Below are 25,297 nucleotides of genomic sequence, written 5' to 3' on the forward strand. Positions count from 1 at the left end.
CCTCTCTGCCCCTTGTTGTTTTGTTTTGTTTTTGCCTTCCTGGATGTTCACAGCCTGCCTTTTCTTTGGTAACCTAGGAGAAGGGCAATTGTGAAAGGGTATCAGAGAGAGGAGAATTATTCATGGACATATTCTCACATGTAGTAAACTTTGGAAATGGAGAAAAAGAACCCATTAAAATTATATTTTATTCCTTGTAAAGTTTGAAGATCTCTCAAGGTGGACATATCCATTTGAAGATGTGTCCTGTAACATCCTAGTGAAACCTTTTAAAATTTCAGTTACATTTTTCACACTTAAATCATAATTTTTTACATTTAAGTCACATTTACAGTTTTTCACACGTAAGTCACATTTACACTTTTTCATACTTACGTAAGAGTTAAATCATACTTGAATCACTGTTACAATTTTTTCACACTTAAATCATAAAGCCAAAAGATTCTTTGACAATCATTGTTTTAAAGCCCACAGTAACGATTATTTGCATTTAATTGAATTAAATTTAATTTTACTTTTTCTAAGTGAAATTATTCTTCATGATTAAAAAGTCATGATGATATTTTGGCTTAAAATTGCATTAAATATGTCGTTTATTTGAAGAATACTGATATCTTTGTAGTACTGAGTCTTCCCAACTAGGAGTATAATATGTCTCTCTGTTTATCAAATTTTTTATGTTAATTAGTAAAGTTTTCTGCATTTTTTTCAGATAGAGGTCCTGCATATTTCCTGGAGATTATTCCTAGATATATTGGGTTTTTATAGTTATACTGTGATTTATAATATTGGTGAAAAGCAGGCCATGGCACTCAGATGGGGGTAATACATAGAGTACTTTTTTATACAACCAAGGGACCATCTGGAGGCAGTCATTGTGTAACAAGTCTGTTTATCACTGGGCAAATAAAAGGGTTTTACATAATACTACTAATTTGTTTTTCCATAGGAAAGAAGAAAAGAGTTTGAACAAAATCTCAGAAAAACAGGTCTTGAGTTGGAAATTGAAGATAAAATGGTAAATGTAATTGTTAATCTATATCAGAGTCTTAGTTTTTTAAGTTCTGTTTTCTTCTCCTCTGACCTTTGACTGGCTAGACTTTGTGTTTGGGAGTAAAACAATAGCTTTTTTGGCTACTGACATGTAACTGAGGATGGTAGGGCCTGTGGTCTTCCAGGTAAATAAGTAGGTCAGTGCTCTGAATTTGAGATGATAAGGGATGAGTGGAACACTTTAAAAATAGGCATAAATAGTTCTAGTCAGGATCCAGAGAAAGTAAAGACATGGTTTTTGTTTCACATCTGTGTCATTTTGAAGGCAGCCTATAATCTAGCACCCTAACTAGTTAACCTGGCTCTCTTGCAACACAACCTTCTAGTTAAGCCAAGACACTTTTTGTGCTCATGAATATGCCAAGTTTTTTTTTTTTAACCTCCTACCATTTACTGGTTTTCTAGAATTTCCTTCAAAATTACTTTTAAAGACCTATTTCAGATCCCACCTTGTCCATGAAACTCTAATACTCTCTACTTCTAAATTAATAGTCTCTACTTCTTATTCATCGCTGTATTTTACTGAACTAGTAAATATGAATTATACCACATATTCTATATGTAACTTATTCTCCTGTGTGTTGAACCCTTATTACCTAAAGTTCCTCCTTTAGGTGTAGGTGATACATCAAAACTGGGTAAGAAGAGGGAGTATATCTTATACTTTGTATGTATTTCTCATATACCCTAAACACACTTCTAAGCTTATAGCTAGTTGCTAAAAACTTAAGAGATTTCCCAGAACCACATGTGTTTCTATGGACTTCAGACTAGTGTACATTGACCCTGAAATATATTTTTTAAAATATTCTTTGTCTCTGTCTGTCTCTATGTCTCTCTCTCTGTCACACACACACACACACACACACACACACACACATATAGTATACACATATATACATATATATGTAAGTATAATATGTATAACTGTTATGAGCATTTGCAAAGTTTTGCTGAAATTTTTCAATAAATTGAAAATACTTGATGTCTTTAATTTGTTTGAGATTTTGTAAAATTTTCTTTCTTTAATCAACTCAGTAATCTTTCTGTTATTTTGCCTCCATCTTATACAGAACTCCGAAGATGGGAAAACTTATTTTGTCAAGATCCATGCCCCTTGGGAGGTATTAGTTACTTACGCTGAAGTGTTGGGAATCAAAATGCCTATTAAGGAGAGTGATATTCCTCGAGCTGACAAAATCCCTTTTAGCTGTATGCTTGGGCCTCTGAAGCTCCCAAGGAATGTGAAGCATCCTCATGCTGAATATTTCACTGCCCAATTCACCAGACATCGGCAGGAGCTCTTCCTCATTGAAGATGAGTCAAGCTTCTTTCCATCCTCATCAAGAAACAGAATTGTAGGTAGAGAAGACCTTTGGGCACATCCCTTGGTGTAAGGGATGTGTGCCTGTGTGTGCTTTTATATGTGTGCATGTGTGATACTATGTCTACAAGATGTTTCTGTTTAAATTTTGATAAGTGTTCGGTGGTATTGGGCAGGTTTGAAAGGCTACTTGGACCGCTTAACGCTGTTAACCTCCCTACTTCTCCAGCTGTCGTTTAAAAATGAGTGGTTGACAGTGTGGACAGCAAAGAGAGGCCTCTTGCAATATTGGGGAAATCACTTAATTGAGAGCCAGAGGACTTTGGTTTTGTAAGATTTTTGTAAAATGGTTTTATAAACTTATAGTTAGTTTATAAATTCCGTGCATAGCAGAAAGAATATTGGTCATTCCAACTGGAAATGAAATGTTTTAATTTCTTTGTATATGGTGTTGACAAAAAAATACACAACCTAAAAGTTGAGAATTATGTTTTATTCAAGGACATTACTGCGAACTCTGAGGAACTGTTATAACAGGTAAGGGAGGAGCCAGGGTACATAGGACTTGTTGCTGGAAAAAATACATGTAGTGGGACATTAAAAGATTACTGCTAATCACAAAAACCAGATATCTCAAGTTAATGATTTTAGTGCTTTTCTATGCATGGGAAGATGCAAGAGTCTGGGCTCATTGAAATTATTCCTTTGATATGCCTCTTAACTATGTAGGACGTGTATCCTGTTTTTCTCCATCCTGAATTCCCTGGTGTGGGGAGGCTACAGTGGCTGACGGCTTGGTGGCAGGCAATATTCCTTGTTTACTGACATGGCAGGTGCCATATTACTTTGTTCACAATAGATAGCATTTGAGAAACATCAGAACTTTTTCCTTCCATTTAAAACTGTTTTCAGTCTTTCTTTTCTTTAATTTTTGTTTTAATTTTTGTTTTCAGTCTTTTGAATAATAATATTTCCTCTCCATTTGTAGTCCTAGGGTCTTGAAACTTCCCATTGACAAGGAAAAGAAAATGTGTATGTGTTACACTATCACCCTTTACAAAATTATGTACTAATTTAGAGTCCTATTAACAACATAGGAGAATGCTGTTTTCCACATATCTTTCTCAACACTAAAAAGTACCAATCTTTCTTTTTCTTTCTTTTTAAACTGTAGCATAACATAAATAGAGATAGGCACACAAGTGTGCACTGCTCTTTGAATTCAATCACAAAATGAACACAGCTATGTAACCACCACCCAGATCAAAAGAGAAAACTTTCCTAGCCCTCCAGAAGCCCTAGTGCCTCCTTCCGGTCACTATTCCTGTCCCTCTCAGCAGAGGTAGAGTTTCACTTTTAACAGCAGATATTAGCATAATCTGTTTTTAAACTTTATAAAAAATGGAGTCATACGGTATGTATTCTTTTGAGTCTGGCTTCTTTGGCTCAACATTTATTTGGTTGATTAAATTAGCTATGGTTGGTTAATTTTATTCATTAATTTTCATTACTTTCTATGGAAACTTATTTGTGTATGTATCATTATGGTTTAATTTGCAATATCAAATGAGATTTATCTCCTTGTTTATGTTTATTGGGCATTAAGATATGCACTTTTTTTTTTTTTTTTTTTTTTTGCGGTACGCGGGCCTCTCCCGTTGTGGAGCACAGGCTCCGAATGCGCAGGCTCAGTGGCCATGGCTCACGGGCCCAGCCGCTCCGCGGCATGTGGGATCTTCCCGGACTGGGGCACGAACCCATGTACCCTGCATCGGCAGGCGGACTCTCAACCACTGCACCACCAGGGAAGCCCTAGATATGCACTTTTGTTAAGTCCCTGCTAATGTCTCTTGATTTTGTTTTTCAGTTACGTCTTCCCTTGTTGATTTGTAGGAACAGTTTATATATTCTTTTTTTGAACCCTTTATTATATATTTTACTGATATTTTCTTACTTTGTGCTTCCTTTTTCATCCTTTTTATGGTTTCTTTTCATAAACAGATGTTTTTAATTTCAATGCACATTTGACTCTTGAACAACATGGGTTTGAAATGCAAGCGTCCACTTATGCATGGATTTTTTTCAATAGTAAATACTACACTACTACATGATCCATGGTTGGTTGAATTCTTAGATGTGGAACCTCAGATATGGAGGGACCTTGTGTACAGAAGGCAAACTATATATTATACTCACATTTTTGGCTGCCCAAAGGGTCAGTGCCCCTACCCCAATGTTGTTCAAGGGTCAACTGTAGTCTACTTTCTCGAGCCTTTACTTTATGAATAAAGCTGTTAACCTTTAACTACCACCAAGATCATGAAGTTATTTCCTGTATTCTAGAAGTCGTATTATTTTACTCTTCACATTGAGAACTACTGTCCACTTGGAATTAATTTTTCTTCATGGTGCAAAATAGAGGCCTTTTCTCCCCCATATGTATAGTCATTTGACTTACACCAATTATTGAAAACATTCAACTTTTCATATTGTTTTACAGTTCCCTCTTTGTCATAACTCATGTGTTTAGATATTCATAGATCTACTTCTGGGTTTTATTCTGCTGCTTTGACCTATGTCTGTTTTTGTATCCATACTGACAATGTTGAACTTTGACTGAGTTCTGTTCCCAGAAAATCGGGACAATTAAAAAAAATCTCCCACTCTTCTTGTTCTGTAAAACCGCTTACTGCAAAGAACCACCCTTCCCTATATGACTTAAAGAATATTCATAGATAACCCCCCTGTTTGACTTGACAGCACTGTTTGCCACATAATTTATTCTAAATTCATCTGCTAATTGAAGTGTTCATCAGTATTAGTTGTCTCTATCCCAATTAATAATAATAAAAATAAAAACTTCTCATATATCTATGTGGAGTAGGTAGTTACAGCTTGGAACCAGGTGCCTAGACTACACTCCCATAGAGCCAAGGAAACGGGGATGTTATCTTTCTTGATGTTTACATTTAAAAGAGGTGGTTCCTGGAAAACTTAAGAAAAACTCTCCTGAGTTATGAAACTGGCAAGAGGCTTATTTAGCTTTTAAAAATATTTACATACATCTCAAAGAGAAGAGAAAAAGAATTTATAATTACAAGTTCTCTAAAGGAAATGCTCTAAGATTTGGCACCAGGGAAATTTCAGTTCTTTCCTTCCTTCCTCCGTCCCTCCATCTTTCTTTACTCTCTTTCTTCTTTCTCTGTCTTTCTCCCTTCCTTCCTTCTTTCCTTCCTCCCTCCCTCCCTCCCTCTCTCTCTCTCTCTCTCCCTTTCTTTCTCTCTCTCTCTCTCTCTCTCTTTCTTTCTTTCTTTCTTATTGATACATTTTAACATATACCAAACTCATGTATCCAAATTTGTATTCGTCTTAAAGTAATCATATTTGCAAGTATATACTTAATCCAGTCACCCTGCAAATGTGCAAAATAATTTTGAGATTCCTTAAAATACTCTTACTGTTAATAATAGCAAACACTTAAATAGAACTTACTATGTACTAGGCATTTTTTTTTTGTACAACATAGTGATTCAATAATTTTGCAGATTATACTCCATTTAAAGTTATAAAATACTGGCTATATTCCCTGTGCTGTACAATATATCCATGTATCCTATTTATTTTGTTCATAGTAGTTTGTACCTCTTATTCCCTATCCCTATCTCACCCCTCCCTCCATCCCTCTCCGCACTGGTAACCACTAGTTTGTTCTCTATCTTTGTGAATCTGTTTCTGTTTTGTTATGTTCATTCATTTATTTTATTTTTTAGTTTATACATATCACATTCTACTGTAAGTGATAACTTACAGTATTTGTCTTTCTCTGACTTATTTCACTAAGAATAATACCCCCCAGGTCCATCCATGTTGTTGTGAATGGCAAAATTGACTTCTTTTTTTGTGGCTGAGTAGTATATTAGATCTATATTTACCCTTACAATTTCTTCCTTTCATTATTACTTTATAGTGATAAACATTAGACACATTCCCATTCTTTGTTTCATAAATGGTTAGCTGAACTATGTTTCCTCATTGATCCCTGGAAACAAAGGACTGTTAGGTAAATTAACCAAAATTCAGTTGAACTTACTTCCCCAAAAGACCCTAAACTTTGCTGCACCCTCAACCTTAGCCAATGTTGGCATGTAGACTAGCCCTTCCTTAACACAAAGAAAGACACTTCCTGAACTTGGCTTACTTCTCCCTATAAAAGAAGTCGTTTTATGCTTGGCTTTTCAGATGTTCCCAGATCTCTCTATTGCAACAGTTCCCCTCATCCTCTTGCAGTAATCATTAAAATCTTTCCTAAGTTTGGATTTGTTTTTGTTTGACAACATCATGCTGTATTTATTACCATAGCTTTATAATAAGTCTTAATATTTGGAAGAGTAAAATTTTCCACTTTGTTAGCTCCCCAGTACAGAGTTATTTTTGGAGAATCTTTTTGGTGAATCTTTCCTAGGGAAATAATCCAAAGTATGTAAAATAGTTAATATTTATCACATTATTTATAAAAATCAAAACGATTTTGTATAAAGTATCATTTATTTACCAAGACATAATATTAAACTGCCCTTAAAATGAATAACCAGATTAAATAATGATGATTATCTAATGTTTGTCAAGGGTGACAAACATTGCAATAAACAATTCCTTAAACAATAAAATATTTAAAAGGGGAGGCGAAGAGAAGTATATCTAAAACAGTGCTAAGAAGAAGGACCTTCAAGATGGTGGAGGAGTAAGATGTGGAGATCACCTTCCTCCCCACAAATACATCAAACACATCTACATGTGGAACAGCTCCTACAGAACACCTACTGAACACTGGCAGAAGACCTCAGACTTCCCAAAAGGCACGAAACTCTCCATGTACCTGACCGTGTGGCTGACAGGGTCTTGGTACTCTGGCCGGGTGTCAGGCCTGAGACTCTGGGGTGGGAGAGCCGAGTGCAGGACATTGGACCACCAGAGACCTCATAATATCAATTGGCGAGAGATGTCCCAGAGATCTCTGTTTCAACGCTAAGACCTAGCTCCACTCAATGACCAGCAAGCTCCAGTGCTGGACACCCCACGCCAAACAATGAGCAAGACAGGAACACAACCCCACCCATAAGCAGAGAGGCTGCCTAAGATAATAATAAGTTCACAGACACCCCAAAACACCACTGGACGCAGTCCTGCCCACCAGAAAGACAAGATCCAGCCTCATCCACCAGAACACATGCACCAGTCCCCTCCGGGCAGACACCAAAAATAATGGGAACTACAAACCTGCAGCCTGCAAAAAGGATACCCCAAACACAGTAAGTTAAGCAAAATCAGAAGACAGAGAAGCACACAGCAGATGAAGGAGCAAGATAAAAACCTATCAAACCAAACAAATGAAGAGGAAGTAGGCAGTCTACCTGAAGAAGAATTCAGAGTAATGATAGTAAAGATGATCCAAAATCTTGGAAATAGAATGGAGAAAATACAAGAAATGTTTGACAAGGACCTAGAAGAACTAGAGAACAAACAAACAATGATGAACAACACAATAAATGAAATAAAAATTTCTCTAGAAGGGGGGCTTCCCTGGTGGCACAGTGGTTAAGAATCCGCCTGCCAATGCAGGGGACACGGGTTCGAGCCCTGGTCCGGGAAGATCCCACATGCCATGGAGCAACTAAGCCAGTGTGCCACAACTACTGAGCCTGTGCTCTAGAGCCCGCGAGCCACAACTACTGAGCCCGTGTGATGCAACTACTGAAGCCCATGCATCTGGAGCCCATGCTCCACAACAAGAGAAGCCACCGTAATGAAAAACCCACGCACCACAACGAAGAGTAGTCCCCACCCACTGCAACTAGAGAAAACGTGTGCACAGCAACAAAGACCCAATGCAGCCAAAAAAAAAAAAAAAAAATTCTCTAGAAGGAATCAATAGCAGAATAACTGAGGCAGAAGAATGGATAAGTGACCTGGAAGATAAAATAGTGGAAATAGCTACTGCAGAGCAGAATAAACAAACAGAATGAAAAGAATTGAGGAGAGTCTCAGAAACCTCTGGGACAACATTAAACACAACAACATTCAAATTATAGGGGTCCCAGAAGAAGAAGACAAAAAGAAAGGGACTGAGAAAATATTTGAAGAGATTATAGTTGAAAACTTCCCTAATATGGGAAAGGAAATACTCAGTCAACTCCAGGAAGCGCAGAGAGTCCCATACAGGATAAAGCCAAGGAGAAACACACCAAGACACATATTAATCAAACTATCAAAAATTAAATACAAAGGAAAAATATTAAAAGCAGCAAGGGAAAAGCAACAAATAACACACAAGGGAATCCCCATAAGGTTAACAGCTGATCTTTCAGCAGAGACTCTGCAAGCAAGAAGCGAGTGGCGGGACATATTTAAATGATGAAAGGGAAAAAAACTACAACCAAGATTCATCTACCCAGCAAGTATCTCATTCAGATTCAAAGGAGAAATTAAAACCTTTACAGACAAGCAAAAGCTAAGAGAATTCAACACCACCAAACCAACTTTACAACAAATGCTAAAGGAAATTCTCTAGGCAGGAGACACAGGACAAGGAAAAGACCTACAATAACAAACCCAAAACAATTAAGAAAATGGTAATTAATAGGAACATGCATATTGATAATTATCTTAAATGTAAATGGATTAAATGCTCTAGCCAAAAGACATAGACTGGCTGAATGGATATAAAAACAAGACCCGTATATATGCTGTCTACAAGAGACTCACTTCAGACCTAGGGACACATAGAGACTGAAATTGAGGGGATGGAAAAAGTTATTCCATGCAAATGGAAATCATAAGAAAGCTGTAGTAGCAATTCTCATATCAGACATAATTGACTTTAAAATAAAGACTATTACAAGAGACAAAGAAGGACACTACATAATGATCAAAGGATCAATCCAAGAAGAAAATATAACAATTGTAAATATTTATGCACCCAAATAGGAGCACCTCAATACATAAGGCAAGTGCTAACAGCCATAAAAGGGGAACTCGACAGTAACACAATAATAGTAGGGGACTTTAACACCCCACTTTCACCAATGGACAGATCATCCAAAATGAAAATAAATAAAGAAACACAAAATTTAAATGACACATTAAACAAGATGGACTTAAATGATATTTATAGGACATTCCATCCAAAAACAACAGAATACACTTACTTCTCAAGTGCTCATGGAACATTCTCCAGGATAGATCATATCTTGGGTCACAAATCAAGCCTTGGTAAATTTAAGAAAATTGAAATTGTATCAAGTATCTTTTCTGACCACAATGCTATGAGACTCGATATCAATTACAGGAAAAAAGCTACTGAATAACCAAGAGATCACTGAAGAAATCAAAGAGGAAATCAAAATACCTAGAAACAAATGACAATGAAAACATGACACGACAACCCGAAACCTATGGGATGCAACAGAAGCAGTTCTAAGAGGGAGGTTTATAGCAATACAATGCTACCTCAAGAGACAAGAAACATCTCAAATAAACAACCTAACCTTACACCTAAAGCAATTAGAGAAAGAAGAACAAAAAACCTCCAAAGTTAGCAGATGGAAAGAAATCGTAAAGATCAGATCAGAAATAAATGAAAAAGAAATGAAGGAAACAATAGCAAAGATCAATAAAACTAAAATCTGGTTCTTTGAGAAGATAAACGAAATTGATAACCATTAGCCAGACTCATCAAGAAAAAAGGGAGTAGACTCAAATCAATAGAATTAGAAATGGAAAAGGAGACGTAACAACTGATACTGAAGAAATACAAAGGATCCTGAGAGATTACTACAAGCAACTATATGCCAATAAAATGGACAACCTGGAAGAAATGGACAAATTCTTAGAAAAGCACAACCTTCTGTGACTGAACCAGGAAGAAATAGAAAATATAAACAGACCAATCACAAGCACTGAAATTGAAACTGTGATTAATAATCTTCCAACAAACAAAAGCCCAGGACAAGATGGCTTCACAGGCGAATTCTATGAAACATTTAGAGAAGAGCTACACCTATCCTCAAACTCTTCCAAAATATAGCAGAGGGAGGAACACTCCCAAACTCATTCTGTGAGGCCACCATCACCCTGATACCAAAACCAGACAAAGATGTGACAAAAAAAGAAGACTACAGGCCAATATCCCTGATGAACATAAATGCAAAAATCCTCAACAAAATACTAGCAAACAGAATGCAACAGCACATTAAAAGGATCATACGCCATGATCAAGTGGGGTTTATCCCAGGAATGCAAGGATTCTTCAATATACACGTATCAATCATAATGATACACCATATAAACCAACTGAAGGATAAAAGCCATATGATAATCTTAATCAATGCAGAAAAGTTTTCAACAAGATTCAACACCCATTTATGATAAAAACTCTCCAGAAAGTAGGCATAGAGGGAACTTACCTCAACATAGTAAAGGCCATATATGACAAACCCACAGCCAGCATTGTTCTCAATGGTGAAAAATTGAAACCATTTCCACTAAGAGCAGGAACAAGACAAGGTTGCCCACTCTCACCACTATTATTCCACATAGTTTTGGAAGTTTTAGCCACAGCAGTCAGAGAAGAAAAAGAAGTAAAAGGAATCCAAGTCGGAAAAGAAGTAGTTAAAATGTCACTGTTTTCAGGTGACATGATACTATATATACCGAATCCTAAAGATGCTACCAGAAAACCACTAGATCTAATCAGTGAATTTTGTAAAGTAGCAGGATACAAAATTAACGCACAGAAATCTCTTGCATTCCTATACACTAATGATGAAAAATCTGAAAGAGAAATTAAGGAAACACTCCCATTTACCATTGCAACATAAAGAATAAAATACCTAGGAATAAACCTACCTAAGGAGACAAAAGACCTGTATGCAGAAAACTATGACACTGATGAAAGAAAGATGATACAAACAGATGGAGAGATATACCATGTTCTTGGATTGGAAGAATCACCATTGTGAAAAAGACTCTACTACCCAAACCAATCTGCAGATTCAGTGCAATCCCTATCAAACTACCACTGGCATTTTTCACAGAACTATAGCAAAAAATTTCACAATTTGTATGGAAACACAAAAGACCCCGAATAGCTAAAGCAATGTTGAGAACGAAAAACGGAGCTGGATGAATCAGGCTCCTGGACTTCAGACTATACTACAAAGCTACAGTAATCAAGACGGTATGGTACTGGCACAAAAACAGAAAGATAGATCAATGGAACAGGATAGAAAGCCCGGAGATGAACTCACACACATATGGTCACCTTATCTTTGATAAAGGAGGCAAGAATATACAATGGAGAAAAGACAGCCTCTTCAATAAGTATTGCTGGGAAAACTGGACAGCTACATGTAAAAGAATGAAATTAGAAGACTCCTTAACACCATACACAAAAATAAACTCAAAATATATTAAAGACCTAAATTTAAGGTGAGACACTAAAACTCTCACAGGAAAACATAGGCCGAACACTCTATGACATAAATCACAGCAAGATCCTTTTGGACACACCTTCTAGAGAAATGGAAATAAAAACAAAAGTAAACGAATGGGACCTAATGAAACTTAAAAGCTTTTGCACAGCAAAGCAAACCATAAACAAGACAAAAAGACAACCCTCAGAATGGGAGAAAATAATTGCTAATGAAGCAACTGACAATCTACAAAATATACAAACAGCTCATGCTGCTCAATATCAATAAAACAAACAACGCAATCCAAAAATGGGCAGAAGACCTAAATAGACATTTCTCCAAAGAAAATATACAGATTGCCAACAAACACATAAAAGGATGCTCAACATCACTAATCATTAGAGGAGTACAAATTAAAACCACAATGAGGTATCACCTCACATGGGTCAGAATGGCCATCATCAAAAAATCTAGAAGAAACAAATGCTGGAGAGGCTGTGGAGAAAAGGGAACCCTCTTGCACTGTTGGTGAGAATGTAAATTGATACAGCCACTGTGGAGAACAGTATGGAGGTTCCTTAAAAAACTAAAAATAGAACTGCCATATGACCCAGCATTCCCACTGCTGGGCATATACCCTGAGAAAACCATAATTCAAAAAGAGACATGTACCACAATGTTCACTGCAGCCCTATTTACAATAGCCAGGACGTGGAAGCAACCTAAGTGTCCATTGACAGATGAATGGATAAAGAAATGTGGCACATATATACAATGGAATATTACTAAGCCATAAAGAGAAACGAAATTGACTTATTTATAGTGAGGTGGATGGACCTAGAGTCTGTCCTACAGAGTGAAGTAAGTCAGAAAGAAAAACAAATACCATATGCTAACACATATATATGGAATCTAAAAGAAAAAAAATGTTTCTGAGGAATCTAGGGGCAGGACAGGGATAAAGACACGGACATAGAGAGTGGACTTGAGGACACGGGGTGGGGGAAGGGTATATACAAATGTAGACTAGATAGCTAGTGGGAAGCAGCCGTATGACACAGAGAGATCAGCTCAGTGCTTTGTGTCCACCCAGAGGGGTGGGATGGGGAGGGTGGGAGGGAGATGCAAGAGGGAAGGGATATGGGGATATATGTGTATGTATGGCTGACTCACTTTGTTATATGGAGAATCTAACAACGTTGTGGGGCAATTATACTCCAATAAAGATATTTTAAAAAAAGGAAAAATAAAGTTTATGGAACCAAAAAAGTAAAAAAAAAAAAAAAAGTTATGGTCAGCTTGGGAAGATTCTTTTAACCTCTATTCTCTCCTGCCTTAGAAATAAACTTTTTTTTTGAGATTAAAAAAAATAGAAAAAAAAATAGAACAGTGCTAAAATGACCAAAGTCAGCAGTCAGAAAAGCAGAAATACTGGAAAGTTCCTGCAAGACAAAAAAACAGATGAGATTGAATTGAGAAATATACAAAAGCAGAGGACACAAAGCCCAAATTATATGGAGGAAAAAACTGATAAAAATATGTAAATGATTGCAAAGTAGTTGCAGAGGTGTGATAATCTTGAGTTAATAAATTCTGATATCAAGAAAAGGCCCTATTCAAAACATCAGAGTAATTAATGAAAAGTATTCAAGACAGCTTGGCCAAGTGTCAATTCTACTCCATATTATCCTACCTGAACTATTAGTAGCAGTGGTATTAGACTCTAACTTGAAACCCTGATTATAGTATGAATTCTGGTACAAAGGACTCCCAGGGGAGCTTGGGACAGGAGAAGAAAAATAACTTATATGACCCATTCCCCCTCTCCCCAAGGGAATAAGGAGCTCTCATACCCAGGAGGTGAAATACCTGTGACTCCATACAACCCCAACCTCTACATCTTCCCCCAAACAAAAAGGGGAAGGTTCCTTCCATAATCAGAGCCTGTACTGAGGCAAAGTAGACTCTGTTAAATTGTGACTTGAAAAAAATATAGAAAGCATAAAGTTCTGAAATGTGTGTTTCTTTATGCTTACCTTATAGGTTTATTATATTCTCTCACGGTGTCCTTTTGGCATAGAGGATGGGAAGAAAAGGTTTGGGATTGAAAGACTGCTAAATTCTCACACTTATTCATCTGCCTTTCCACTCCATGATGTAAGTATGTGCTTGGTCTTGAAATACTGAGCCCATTTTCCCTTTCCCACATTCAGAGGCTGCCTTGTTGGGAGAAGGAATCTTCCATTTGCTTCCTGTTTTATGACGGGTTGCTTAATCTCGCTCATGTTGGGAAAATCCCCACAGACTCCCTAGGTCCAAGCTGAGAACTATGCTGAAACACATAGTTAATACCTCTCTACATTGAGATTTCGGTGGAAATTCATTTAAAAATTATTACATTTGCACATGAATTTTCTTTAGAACACATATTGAAAATAGCAGTTTTATTAAAAGAATATTTTAGGACGTAACTTTTGGAAATTTCTATCCATCAAATCTTTTCTTATTTATAAAGTTAAGTTGTAAAGGACTTAAATTGCATGCATTCATGTATTCATTCGTCAAATGTATAATTGGTTTTAATTATATGTAAAGAATTCTGTTAGGTATTACTGGAACACAACTATGAATCCAAGCTCACAGACTAGGAATTTCTGGGAAATAAAGCATAAGTACAACTGCAAAAAAAGCTAAAGACTTCAGTCCATAAGAAAGATTCAGACAAACAACCGAGATTCTGGAGTAGGATTGAGGCTGGCAGATCATGTACAAAAATATTGAGTTCAACAAAGAAGTGACATTTTATAAGGTGCACCCATTCAACCAAACCTAAAACTTGGCTTGTCAACTGAGATAGCCTAGTTTCTGGGGGTTTCTGAGAGAAACCTTTCCTTTTGGATATTCAGTGTTTAAATTTCATCACCTGTTGTCAGTAGATATTATTTGGCTGAACACATATAAACTAGTTTGGATCATCTCCTGGAACCTTGGTTTCCTTTTTTCCTGTTTAACTCGCTATACTTGTAAAGACTTTTTGATGATGACCTCTTTTCAAGAAACACATTCCTTTGGAATATAAAAGAACTAGGTATTTCTATTTAAACAAGTAGCATCTAAATCATTGCCCTTTTTTAAATTTAAATTTTATTATTTACTTATTGGCTGCATTGGGTCTTCATTGATGCACGTGGGCTTCCTCTAGTTACAGCAAGCAGGGGCTACTCTTCGTTGCAGTGTGTAGGTTTCTCATTGCGGTGGCTTCTTCTTGTGGAGCATGGGTTTCTAGGCGTGCAGGCTTCAGTAGTTGCAGTACACAGGCTCAGTAGTTGTGGCTCCCGGGCTCTAGAGTGCAGGCTCAGTAGTTCTGGCACACAGGCTTAGTTGCTCCTCTGCATGTGGGATTTTCCCAGACCACGGATCGAACCTGTGTCCCCTGCATTGGCAGGTGGATTCTTAACCACGGTGCCACCAGGGAAGTCCTGCCCATGTTTTTGAAAATGATGTTGCTGTCATGGTTTCCAAAAGCCCAAAGCCAATCTCTCTCTTTTCCAGCTTTCCTCTGTCAATATTTATTCAACAGTATGTTAACTGTTGACTCTAGGTCTGTTCAACATTGGTTAGTTGATTATCTTTGGTATGTTAGTGGAATTTTTCAAAATGAGTGGCAATTCTCAACACTAGTATCAATTCAGGTGAATTTAACTTGTATTAGAGAAACTACCCCACCCCGCATACACACATACACACACTTTTCCCTGGGGCAAAAGAACTTCTAGGGGATTATGGATTCTAAATGATGCCACAGCGTTTGATCAAGTAGAGAGATCTATAGTTAATAAACACTCTGCAACACATTCTTTGTTAATCATTCTTCGCAAAAGGGCTCATTCTTCTTTTGAAGATTTTGAGGATTTTTTTGTTTGTTTGTTTGTTTTTAGGGCATTGATTCTTTTCTTACTCTCACCAGGTCATAAAGCCAAACTGTCCTCAGTCACCAGCAATTTTACTCCATATATCTAGCCTTCCAGAAGAGTCCTCCACGGTCACTAGAAAATCAGTGTTACTGAGCTCTTGCTACAGAGAACTATCATTTACTATTAATTTTACCTTTTTTCCTTTCTTCTCTCCTGAATACAGATTTAGGTACTGGATTTTTCTCTTATGTGCTTTAAAGAACCTTTTTTTTTTTTTTAAGATACGCAAATAGGCAGCTTTTTTCTTTTTTTCTATTTCATTTCTCAAGATTCAGTAGGACAACCTAGAGAAGAAGACAAAATTTGGAATCTGGATGATATAAAATCTTATACCTTGTCATATAGAGATTTTCATATGTGCTTAAGTTTAGATTAGGTGTTTGCTCAGTGTTGTCTTCAGTAGTTTACTTGTCTAGGCAAACAGTTCAAGAGAAAATATTGAACAGCTATGTGTAGACAGTGCTCTGCTAGGCCCTAATTAACTTTATATTAATAAGCCTACTCAGTACCTAAAAATGGGGAAGGAACTTATGAAACAATATTGAGGCTTTTAAGTGCTAAAGTCTGTTGTATATTTTAAGTCCTTTGGGAAACCTATCAGCGATGGCCAGTGAGGACAAGACACATTGCCTAGAGGAGATTCCAGTCATAGCTGTGTGACTTTGGATCATTCACTTAACTTTGCTTGGGGTTCAGTTTTTCCATCTATAATATAAAAATGTCAGCCTATTTCCAAAGTCCCAGCCAGTTATACAGTTGTGGGAATCCCTGAGCTGTGACTGTTGGAATTTGAGTAGAGATGAAAGGAGGACTCCAGGTCAAAGGAGCAGCTTGAGTAAAGCCAAAGTCTCAGACTTTAACTTGTGTTTTTAGATAGCTGGCTGTGAAAATTTAATAAATAAAGCACTATTATTTTCATTTATTATACAGTGTAGCAAATGTACTACACTCTACAATACACTAAATGATTTAGTAATTTACATCAATAGAATATGAAAATCCAAATCGAAAAGTGAAAGAGAACATTTGCCTCATTCACTAGGCTTTTTATAAAGGCAGTGTTCCATTATTCACCCTTGTCTTTTGCTTTGTCATTCAGTAATTTCTTCTTGCGTGTCTGTAGGGTCAATATTGGAAGCCATCAGAACCTCCGAATCCTGTCAATGAAAGGTACACACTTTGCCAGAACTGGGCTCGGTTTTCCTATTTTTACAAGGAGCAGCCTTTTAATTTGATTAGGTAAGTTTCTTACACAGAATCAAACTGATTAAAACTTGATTATGTGGTTTTTATTCACAATGGCATCGTATTCCATTCTTTTTACTACTATTCTCACCCACTACGTTTCCCATCTTCCCAGTTTTGTATCTACGCTACCATTTAGTCATTCATTTGTGAGCAAAATGCTGTTGTCAGAATGGTCTTAACCACAGTGCAGAGATAGCTTGATGGTTCAGAAGTTGGGCCTTAGCATTTAGGTACATGGGGTTCAAATCCAAGCTCTTTCTCTTAGAAGCATATAAATATGGTCAGGTTATTTAACCTCTATGAGACTTATATCTGTAAAATAGGAATAGCAATAGTACTTTCCTTATGGGGTTATTTGATAATTAAATGATATATGTATATTTTCTTAGCATGGGGTTAGCACTTAGTGTTTAACACAATAATTTTTTGTTTGTTTGCTTTCCTCTGCGTCTAGGAATTTAGAGGATAGAAGAAAGGTCATGTATGGATGTTTGTGTGTGTGTTGATCTCAGAAAGCTGTGAAGGCAATTGTTCTATTATCTCAATTCTTTAGACAGTTTCATTAGCTATGCAAGAAGACTATGGTTGCAGGTTCTTGCTTTGAACCATGACAATATTACATGCATAGAGGATGTTAGGAGACTCCTGCTATGATTTCAATAAAGAAACAATCAGGTTACAGACCCCTGGTTGCTAGTAGCAGTATTTTTACTCAGTGAGATATGCTTTTACTGCTCTGCTTGCACAGCATCACAGCCTCCTTTTTATGAGACTGATTTTCATGTCTACATCCAAACCAAGTGAAATGTTATTCCAACAGTTTCATTTAAGGCAAATAAGAGGAGAAATTTTTAAGAATAAATAGAAGGCAACTAGCATATAAACTGTGGTTTCTGTAAATCTTTATATAAACTCTTGATTGGATGGATATTTTAATTGTTCTGATTAATGGCCATTTAATTTTTTTAATTATAAAAGTAGGACATGTATCTAAAAAATTCCAAGCAATAAAGAGATGTGCAAAGTTTTAAGTGAAATTACACCTCCATTGAATTCCACAGAAGTAACTATGGCTATTTGGTAATAGCCATTCAGTCTTATTTTTATGTGCATGTGAAGTAAAATACATACACTTTTTTTTTTTCCTGGAGCAAAGGAATCTTTATTTACTTTTTTGCTAAGATTTTCTTTTATCACTAAATAGTATATTATTGGCATACTTCCCTTTGAGTACACACAGATCTATCTTGTGCTTTTTAACACAACACAGGGTACCATATTATAAATTTTGCATAACTTATTTGTCTATTCGTCTATTGAAAAAGATTAGGCTGTTTCAAACTTTTCACTATTACAATTAGTGCCCTTGGAGAATATTTTCATGGTATGTTTTCAAAAAAGCAAAGTTGTCAGAATGAGGTTTACATATTTTACATTGTTCAAAATATATTGAGAGTATTTAGCTGTCTACAAATGTTTCTGCTATAAATATTCCCCAAAGGTTTGTACTTATAAACCTTGATACAGACAAATGCATTACACCTCAGGTCAGTACCTTGTTAGCACTTGCTGATTTTCTTTTACAACAAAGTGGAAGCTCAGATTTTTCCATCAGATGGCAGTATCTAGCTTAAATTTAATAACATTTTAAACCTTTTCATCCTATTATTATAACTTTTCATTTATAGCAAATTATACTGCTTTTCCATTTCAATAATGAAATAAGTTTTTAAATAAACTTAAATTTTTAACACAATTTAATGTAAAGAATTGATAGCTAGGTGTAAAGTTTTTAACTAGGTAATCGAAAAGACAAGAAAGAAAACACTATATTATCACAGAGGGAGGAACTGCAGAAAACAGCTCTTATTCCTAAGGTTTCTTCTCAGTGATTATGTAGGGTAATATCCTTATTATTAGTAATAGACAATAAAGTATTTAAGGGTAAAGGACCATGATGTACATATTCAACCAACTTACTTGCAAGTGGTTCAGAAAAAGGCATGTATATATGGGGAAATATAATATATGAAGTGAGATAAAATGCACAGCAATATTTTTACAATAAAAGAATTAAAGGATATATGGGTATTATTTGAATTATTCTTGTAACTTTTTTATATATTTGAAATTATTCCAAAGAAAAATCTTTAATAAAAGGAGAGTCCAGAAATAGATCCACATATATATAGTCAATTGATTTTCAGCAACGGTGCCTGGTCATTCATTGGGGAAAGGATAGTCCTTTCAACATATGATGCTAGAACAAGTGGCTATCTACATGAAAAATGTGAATCTTGCTTCTATCCTGTACAAAAATTTAAATTAACTTGAAATGGATGAGAGAACTAATTGTAAGCGTTACAACTATAAAACTTCTAGGAGAACATATAGGAGAAAATCGTATGTGGTTTGGAGTTAGGCATGGACTTTTCAGATCAAATGCAAAAAGCACAATTTAAAAAATGTATAAATTTAACTTCATTAAAATTAAAAATGTATGCTCTTTAAAAGACAGTTACAAAAATAAAAAGGCAAAACACAGACTGGAGAAAACATTTGCAACACACATATCAATAAAGGACTTTTATTTAAGGAACTTTCGCAACTCAATAATAAGACAAAATTTAAAATGGACAAAAGATAAAAGATTCATCACCAAAGGAATATAATTATGGATTGCCAATAAGTACATCAAAAGATGTACAACATCTTTATTCACTAAGGGGATAAAAATTAAAATGTCATTAAGATGCCACCACACACACACTAGAATAACTAAAATCTAAAAGATTGGCAACAATAAGTGCTATCAGGGATATGGAACAACTTGAAATCTCAAACATTGGTGGTGGGAATGCAAAATGGTATAGCAACTTTAAAAAAACAACTTTGACAGTTTCTTATAAAGTTAAATATGCACTTTCTATTCTACTTGTCCCAAATCTATTATTAAAATGTTTATCATTGCCTCAGTGATTTGAGGTACCACCTTTATCATATGCTAGATTTCTATATGCAGTTGAGTTGCTTTCTGGATGAAAGCAACTATTCTGTTGATCTAGCTAACTATCCATGCAGGCTATTTATTTAATTTAATTTTTATTTTATATTAGAGTATAGTTGATTTGCAATGTTGTGTTAGTTTCAGGTGTGCAGCAAAGTGATTCAGAAGGCTCTTTTAATTGTAGTGGCTTACCTCTATTATGTTTTAATATCTAGTTGGGCTAATACCTCGTCATAGCTCTTACTCTCAGTGTTTCCTTGTACATTCTACATGTTTATTCTTCCATATAAACTTTAGTATCAACTTGTCTAGCTTGTTACTAAAAAAGATGGTTGGTATTTTTATGGGTATCAAATTAAGTTTATAAATTAACTTAGGTAGGCTGGTACTTTTTGTTGTTGTTGTTTTTTTGCGGTACGCGGGCCTCTCACTGTTGTGGCCTCTCCTGTTGCGGAGCACAGGCTCCGGTCGTGCAGGCTCAGCGGCCATGGCTCACGGGCCCAGCTGCTCTGCAGCAAGTGGGATCTTCCTGGACTGGGGCATCATGTCCCGGTCCTGTGTGCCCTGCATCGGCAGGCGGACTCTCAACCACTGCGCCACCAGGGAAGCCCTAGGCTGGTATTTTGATGATGAGACATTCTAATCAAGGAGAAGTTGTCAAGGGAAAGGTATGTCTTAGTTTAAGCCTACTTTGGGGTTTTTCAGGAGTGTTATAGAGTTATAAAACTTTCTTAAGTTTAATCCTAAGTATTTTATATTTTTGTTGCTATTATAAATTATGTATTTACTTACATGTTATATGTTATTGTCTTCTGAGTGTTAGTTTTATATTCTAATGCCCTGATGAATTCTTTATTGAATTAGTTTTATTGATTCATTAAGGCTATCGAGGTATATTATCATATAATCTTTAAATAGAAATATTTTACTTTTCTTTACCAATTCTTATGTCTATAATTATTTTCTTTTATTCAATTAATTGGTTGATAATTACAGAACAATGTTGAATAATAGTTGGTGTCTTTGCCTTGTTCCTGATCTTACTGGAAATGCCTCTGGTGTGTCCTCATTTAGTAGGAAGTTCTTTGCCTTTGTACATTAATTTATCATCTTGCCTGGGGCCTTGGAGAGTTTTGTTTGCTTGTTTGTTTGTTTTAAAATCTGATTGTTTTAACACATTATGTCTTGGAATTGGTTGTTCTAAGTCAGTTTTCCCTGTTCCTGGTGGATCCTTTAACTATGTATCTTTTATTTTGTTTGGTTTTTTTTGTTTGTTTTTCTGGAAAGTGTTCTTGGGTTATAGTTTTAAAATATAATTATTTTCCAGTGCTTTGATTATTTTCTTTGGACTCCAGTTATCTGTATGTTTGGTCTTTTTTGCCTGTCTTCATATCAAACAATTTTCCTGAGACTCTTTTTACTTCTCTATGTCATTTTCGTTCTTTTGATAGGTATCCTGTTTTTCTTATCATCTTTTATTAGATTTTCACTTGGTGTCCATTTATTCTCTTGAATACCTCATAATTTCATCATCAGTTCTGACATGATCTTATAGGGTTCTTCTCTTTCCTCTGTTTTTTGGTTTCTTTCATCTCTTGTTTTATTTATTCCTGTTTTTTCCCACTTCTTATTTTTATATTTCTGATATTTTCTTACATTTCCAGTTATTTATCTGAGAACATTTAATTCAGTTTGTACTGTTTTTTTTACAGTATTCCTCATGTTCTTTTGGGAGAATTTTCATCAGCTGAAGCTCTTTGTTTCACATTTTCAGGTTTTTTTTAACATAATTTTGTATAGTATGCTCTGCTTTTTTCTGTTTGTGTTTAATTCATGGAGTTTCTAGCATTAGAGTACACTCTTCTGTTAGTTTATTTTCCTATTCCATGCAGTTTCATGGATGATATCCTGTGCTTGTCATGCGCTTTTTCTTTCATTTCTATAGAATCCTAACTCTCTCTCTTTTCTGCCACTTTTAAGAAGTACCATCCTTTATATCTGATTCTTCCCCAGAAACATTGCTTTTCTGAGGCTGCCACTTCCAGGCTTACTCATTTTCAGATCCCTTTCTTTTAGCTAGTACTACGAATTACCAAGTCCCAACATGTGTTCAGTATTATGGCATTTAGTTAGACTTTTTCCCAGGGATTATTTTGTCTGTGTTTGTCTAATGTCCCCACCCTACTTCACATGTTTTCCCTAGAATTTCTTAAGCATCTTCTTCACTGCTCTCTGTACTTCAGGTATGGCAGCTGGTAATAGGTACTCAGTTGGAACTGGGTTTATTTCTTTACTTACAAGTAATTTGAAGATCATGGTGTTCTCTGTCATGATGCTTGAAGGCCTATATCAGGTATGGTTTTATTTCCTCTCCTTGTTGATTTTATGGTTTTATGAAAGTTTTTTATGGGAAGACTTGTTAAAAATAAAAATATCCTTAAAAGTAGAAAGGAATTGTCTATAGATGCATAATTACAATGCCCACATTCCTTTAATGAGCATTTATTTAGCATCGCTAGATATCAGCAAGAGGCTAGGGCTATAAAGGTAATCAGAACGTGGTTTCCTAACACAAAGATATTTGCAGGAAGACACACAAGTGCATAATAATTACAGCAGAGTGATTCTCATGAAAGAACAGAGCACAGAGGAAAGAGCACCTACCTTTATGACAACCTCAGGGAAAGTTTCACAGTGATTATTCTTGAGTGTGTCTTGAGAGAAGTAGCAGGTTGCTAGGTAAACAAGTTAGTTAAGAATATCCCATGTAGAGAGAACAAGTAAAGAGCACTGGGCTAAAGAAGAGCATTGTGCATTTAGTTCTTCATTTAGGAGGCGTGGCTGGTAAGATTTGAGTGTTTATCAATAAAAAATCATGAAGAACACTGCTAAGATGAAAGGAGAAAACCTTTAAAGGAGGAAATGGTCATTGTTTAATCTTGTGCTTTAGAAACATTACTCTCTTGGAAACAGGACAGATAGTAGAAGGATGCAAGACCGAAGTCAGGGAAGTAAGGAGGCTGTTAAAATTTTCCAGTAATAGGGCTTCCCTGGTGGAGCAGTGGTTGAGAGTCCACCTGCTGATGCAGGGGACGCGGGTTCGTGCCCCGGTCCAGGAAGATCCCATATGCCGTGGAGTGGCTGGGCCCGTGAGCCATGGCCGCTGAGCCTGTGCGTCCGGAGCCTGTGCTCCACAACGGGAGAGGCCACAACAGTGAGAGGCCTGCATACCACAAAAATAAAATAAAATAAAATAAAAATTTTCCAGTAATAGATATTGAAGGTCATATCCAAGGCACTGGTAACAGGAAAGAGGGGACTATGGATTAGAAAAAGGCTTTTATGGGACTTCCCTGGTGGTCCCAATGGTTAAGACTCTGTGCTTCCAATGCAGGGATTGCAGGTTCAATCCCTGGTTGAGGAACTAAGATCCCACATGCCTCGTGACAAAGCCAAAAAAAAAAAGAAAGAAAAAAAAGAAAAAGACTTTTATGACAGAATTTATTGGACCTAGTGGATTGGATATAGAGGGTTAAAAAAAAATGATGACTAGGGGTGCCTGGAAAGAGATTTAGAATATAGGATTTGAATTCCTAGATTTCACATATTTCATGTTATCTCTACACCAAACTTAAGTTCCATGTCCAAATATTTGTAAATATTTTTACTGCCTTTTGGGTACTGATCATTTTGTCATATTAGATTATATTTTTTCAGGGATAACTGGGAAAACAAAGGTTACCATCAGTGGTTTATCAGTCTTCAATATTATATGCCTTCTGATCCCATTTTTTCTTTCCAATTTAAGAGCTCCAAATAATTTTTCTGATATCATCTATTGGGATGGCTTAATGCTTATAATTAAAATTGATATACTGCTATATAGCAAATAGGTTAGAACAAATATGTTTACAGTGACTATAATGGTGCTATTAAAAGCCAAAATAGTGTAATCGCTAAGCTAAGTTTCTCAGATGTCCATGAATTCATGGGAAAAATGAATCTCTTTAGACCAAATGTTTGCATTTTGTTCATTCATTCCTCAAGCCTATATTTATTTCAATTCCACCATCATTGTTTTGATTATTTGCTATGTCTCAGACTAAGTCCTGGGAATACAAAATTAGACCAGTGCCTTCTCACAAGATCTCACAACGAAGAATATTGAATGTCTTCTACCTATGAGATGCCCTGTTAAATGTTATGGGGCCACAGATGAGTGCAAAATCTAGCAAGTAAAATGGACAGGTTAAGAAATACCGTAAGTGTAAATAAAAGGCAAATTTTTCTAAAAAATTAATACTCAAAAGAAGTATTTATTCTCCTTATGTCTGATACTTTACAGAGTATCTCATATTATTGGCTTTTTCTCATTTTCTTTGTTTTGAATAATAAGAATTTAACATCTTAAACGTTATTTCAATAATATGTAAATAATATATACGTATTTACCATAATACAAATCTAAGACATGTCTCTTGCTTTTTGCATTCTTAAGAGATGGTTTAGTTGTTAATCTATTATTAAGCTCCTCAAGTCCAAAGTTTAGTAAAATTATTTCTATAATTCCATACATAATAAATGTTCATTTGAGAATTTCTCTTTTTGAGAATATTTTAAATACTAATTAAAGGTCTGGAGTTCTTGAGGACTTTTTTTTAATTCTCAAGGAATAAGATTCTTGAAATTTGAAAGGAAGAAAAATGTAGTTCTTTGAAATATCCAGTTTCTTTATGAATTCCCAAATAATTTTTTGGTTAAGCATATAGCAGTAATATTGATGTTTTACCTTAAAAATGATTGATTCTATAATTTTTAAAACATCAAATGGAAATAGACACGATGAATAGTAAATTTTCCCAAATCAAATATTTTTATTCTTTTTTTTAGATTTTGATGTTATGCAGTATTATAATAATTGCTATGTTTTTCAACAAAAACAAAAAAAAGAGAAAAAGCAAGTTTACTCATCCTGTGTGAGTGAACCTAAGGAAGTTGTAAATGGTAAATTAACAAGGGAATACAATGGAATTATAATTTAATTTCAAGTTTATAGTAATTTGAAAAGCAGAACAAGGGAAAACAACAATGTAAAAATGTTTATTATCACTGAAAATAATGAAAAAATGAAAGAATGAAAGATGGTACAAGCAGAGAGATGCCTGTTTCATTAGAAAAGATTAGAAATTTTGAAAACTGAAGAATGGGATATTCAATAAAA

At 35.5% G+C, this 25,297-nt stretch overlaps 1 protein-coding gene across 8 annotated transcripts in view; it reads left to right on the forward strand.

Moving 5' to 3' along the window:
• Positions 1 to 25,297, forward strand: part of ANO5 (anoctamin 5) — a 98,408-nt gene that overhangs the window by 35,162 nt on the left and 37,949 nt on the right. For all 8 annotated transcript variants that reach the window (XM_073808693.1, XM_033862637.2, XM_073808694.1 and 5 more), the window contains 4 exons: positions 950 to 1,018; positions 2,127 to 2,411; positions 13,891 to 14,004; positions 16,945 to 17,060. In XM_073808693.1, coding sequence (XP_073664794.1) covers positions 950 to 1,018; positions 2,127 to 2,411; positions 13,891 to 14,004; positions 16,945 to 17,060 — 584 coding nt within the window. The remainder of the gene's footprint in view (positions 1 to 949; positions 1,019 to 2,126; positions 2,412 to 13,890; positions 14,005 to 16,944; positions 17,061 to 25,297) is intronic.

This window comes from Tursiops truncatus, chromosome 8 (assembly GCF_011762595.2).
Source record: "Tursiops truncatus isolate mTurTru1 chromosome 8, mTurTru1.mat.Y, whole genome shotgun sequence".
NCBI classification, from domain to species: Eukaryota; Metazoa; Chordata; class Mammalia; order Artiodactyla; family Delphinidae; genus Tursiops; species Tursiops truncatus.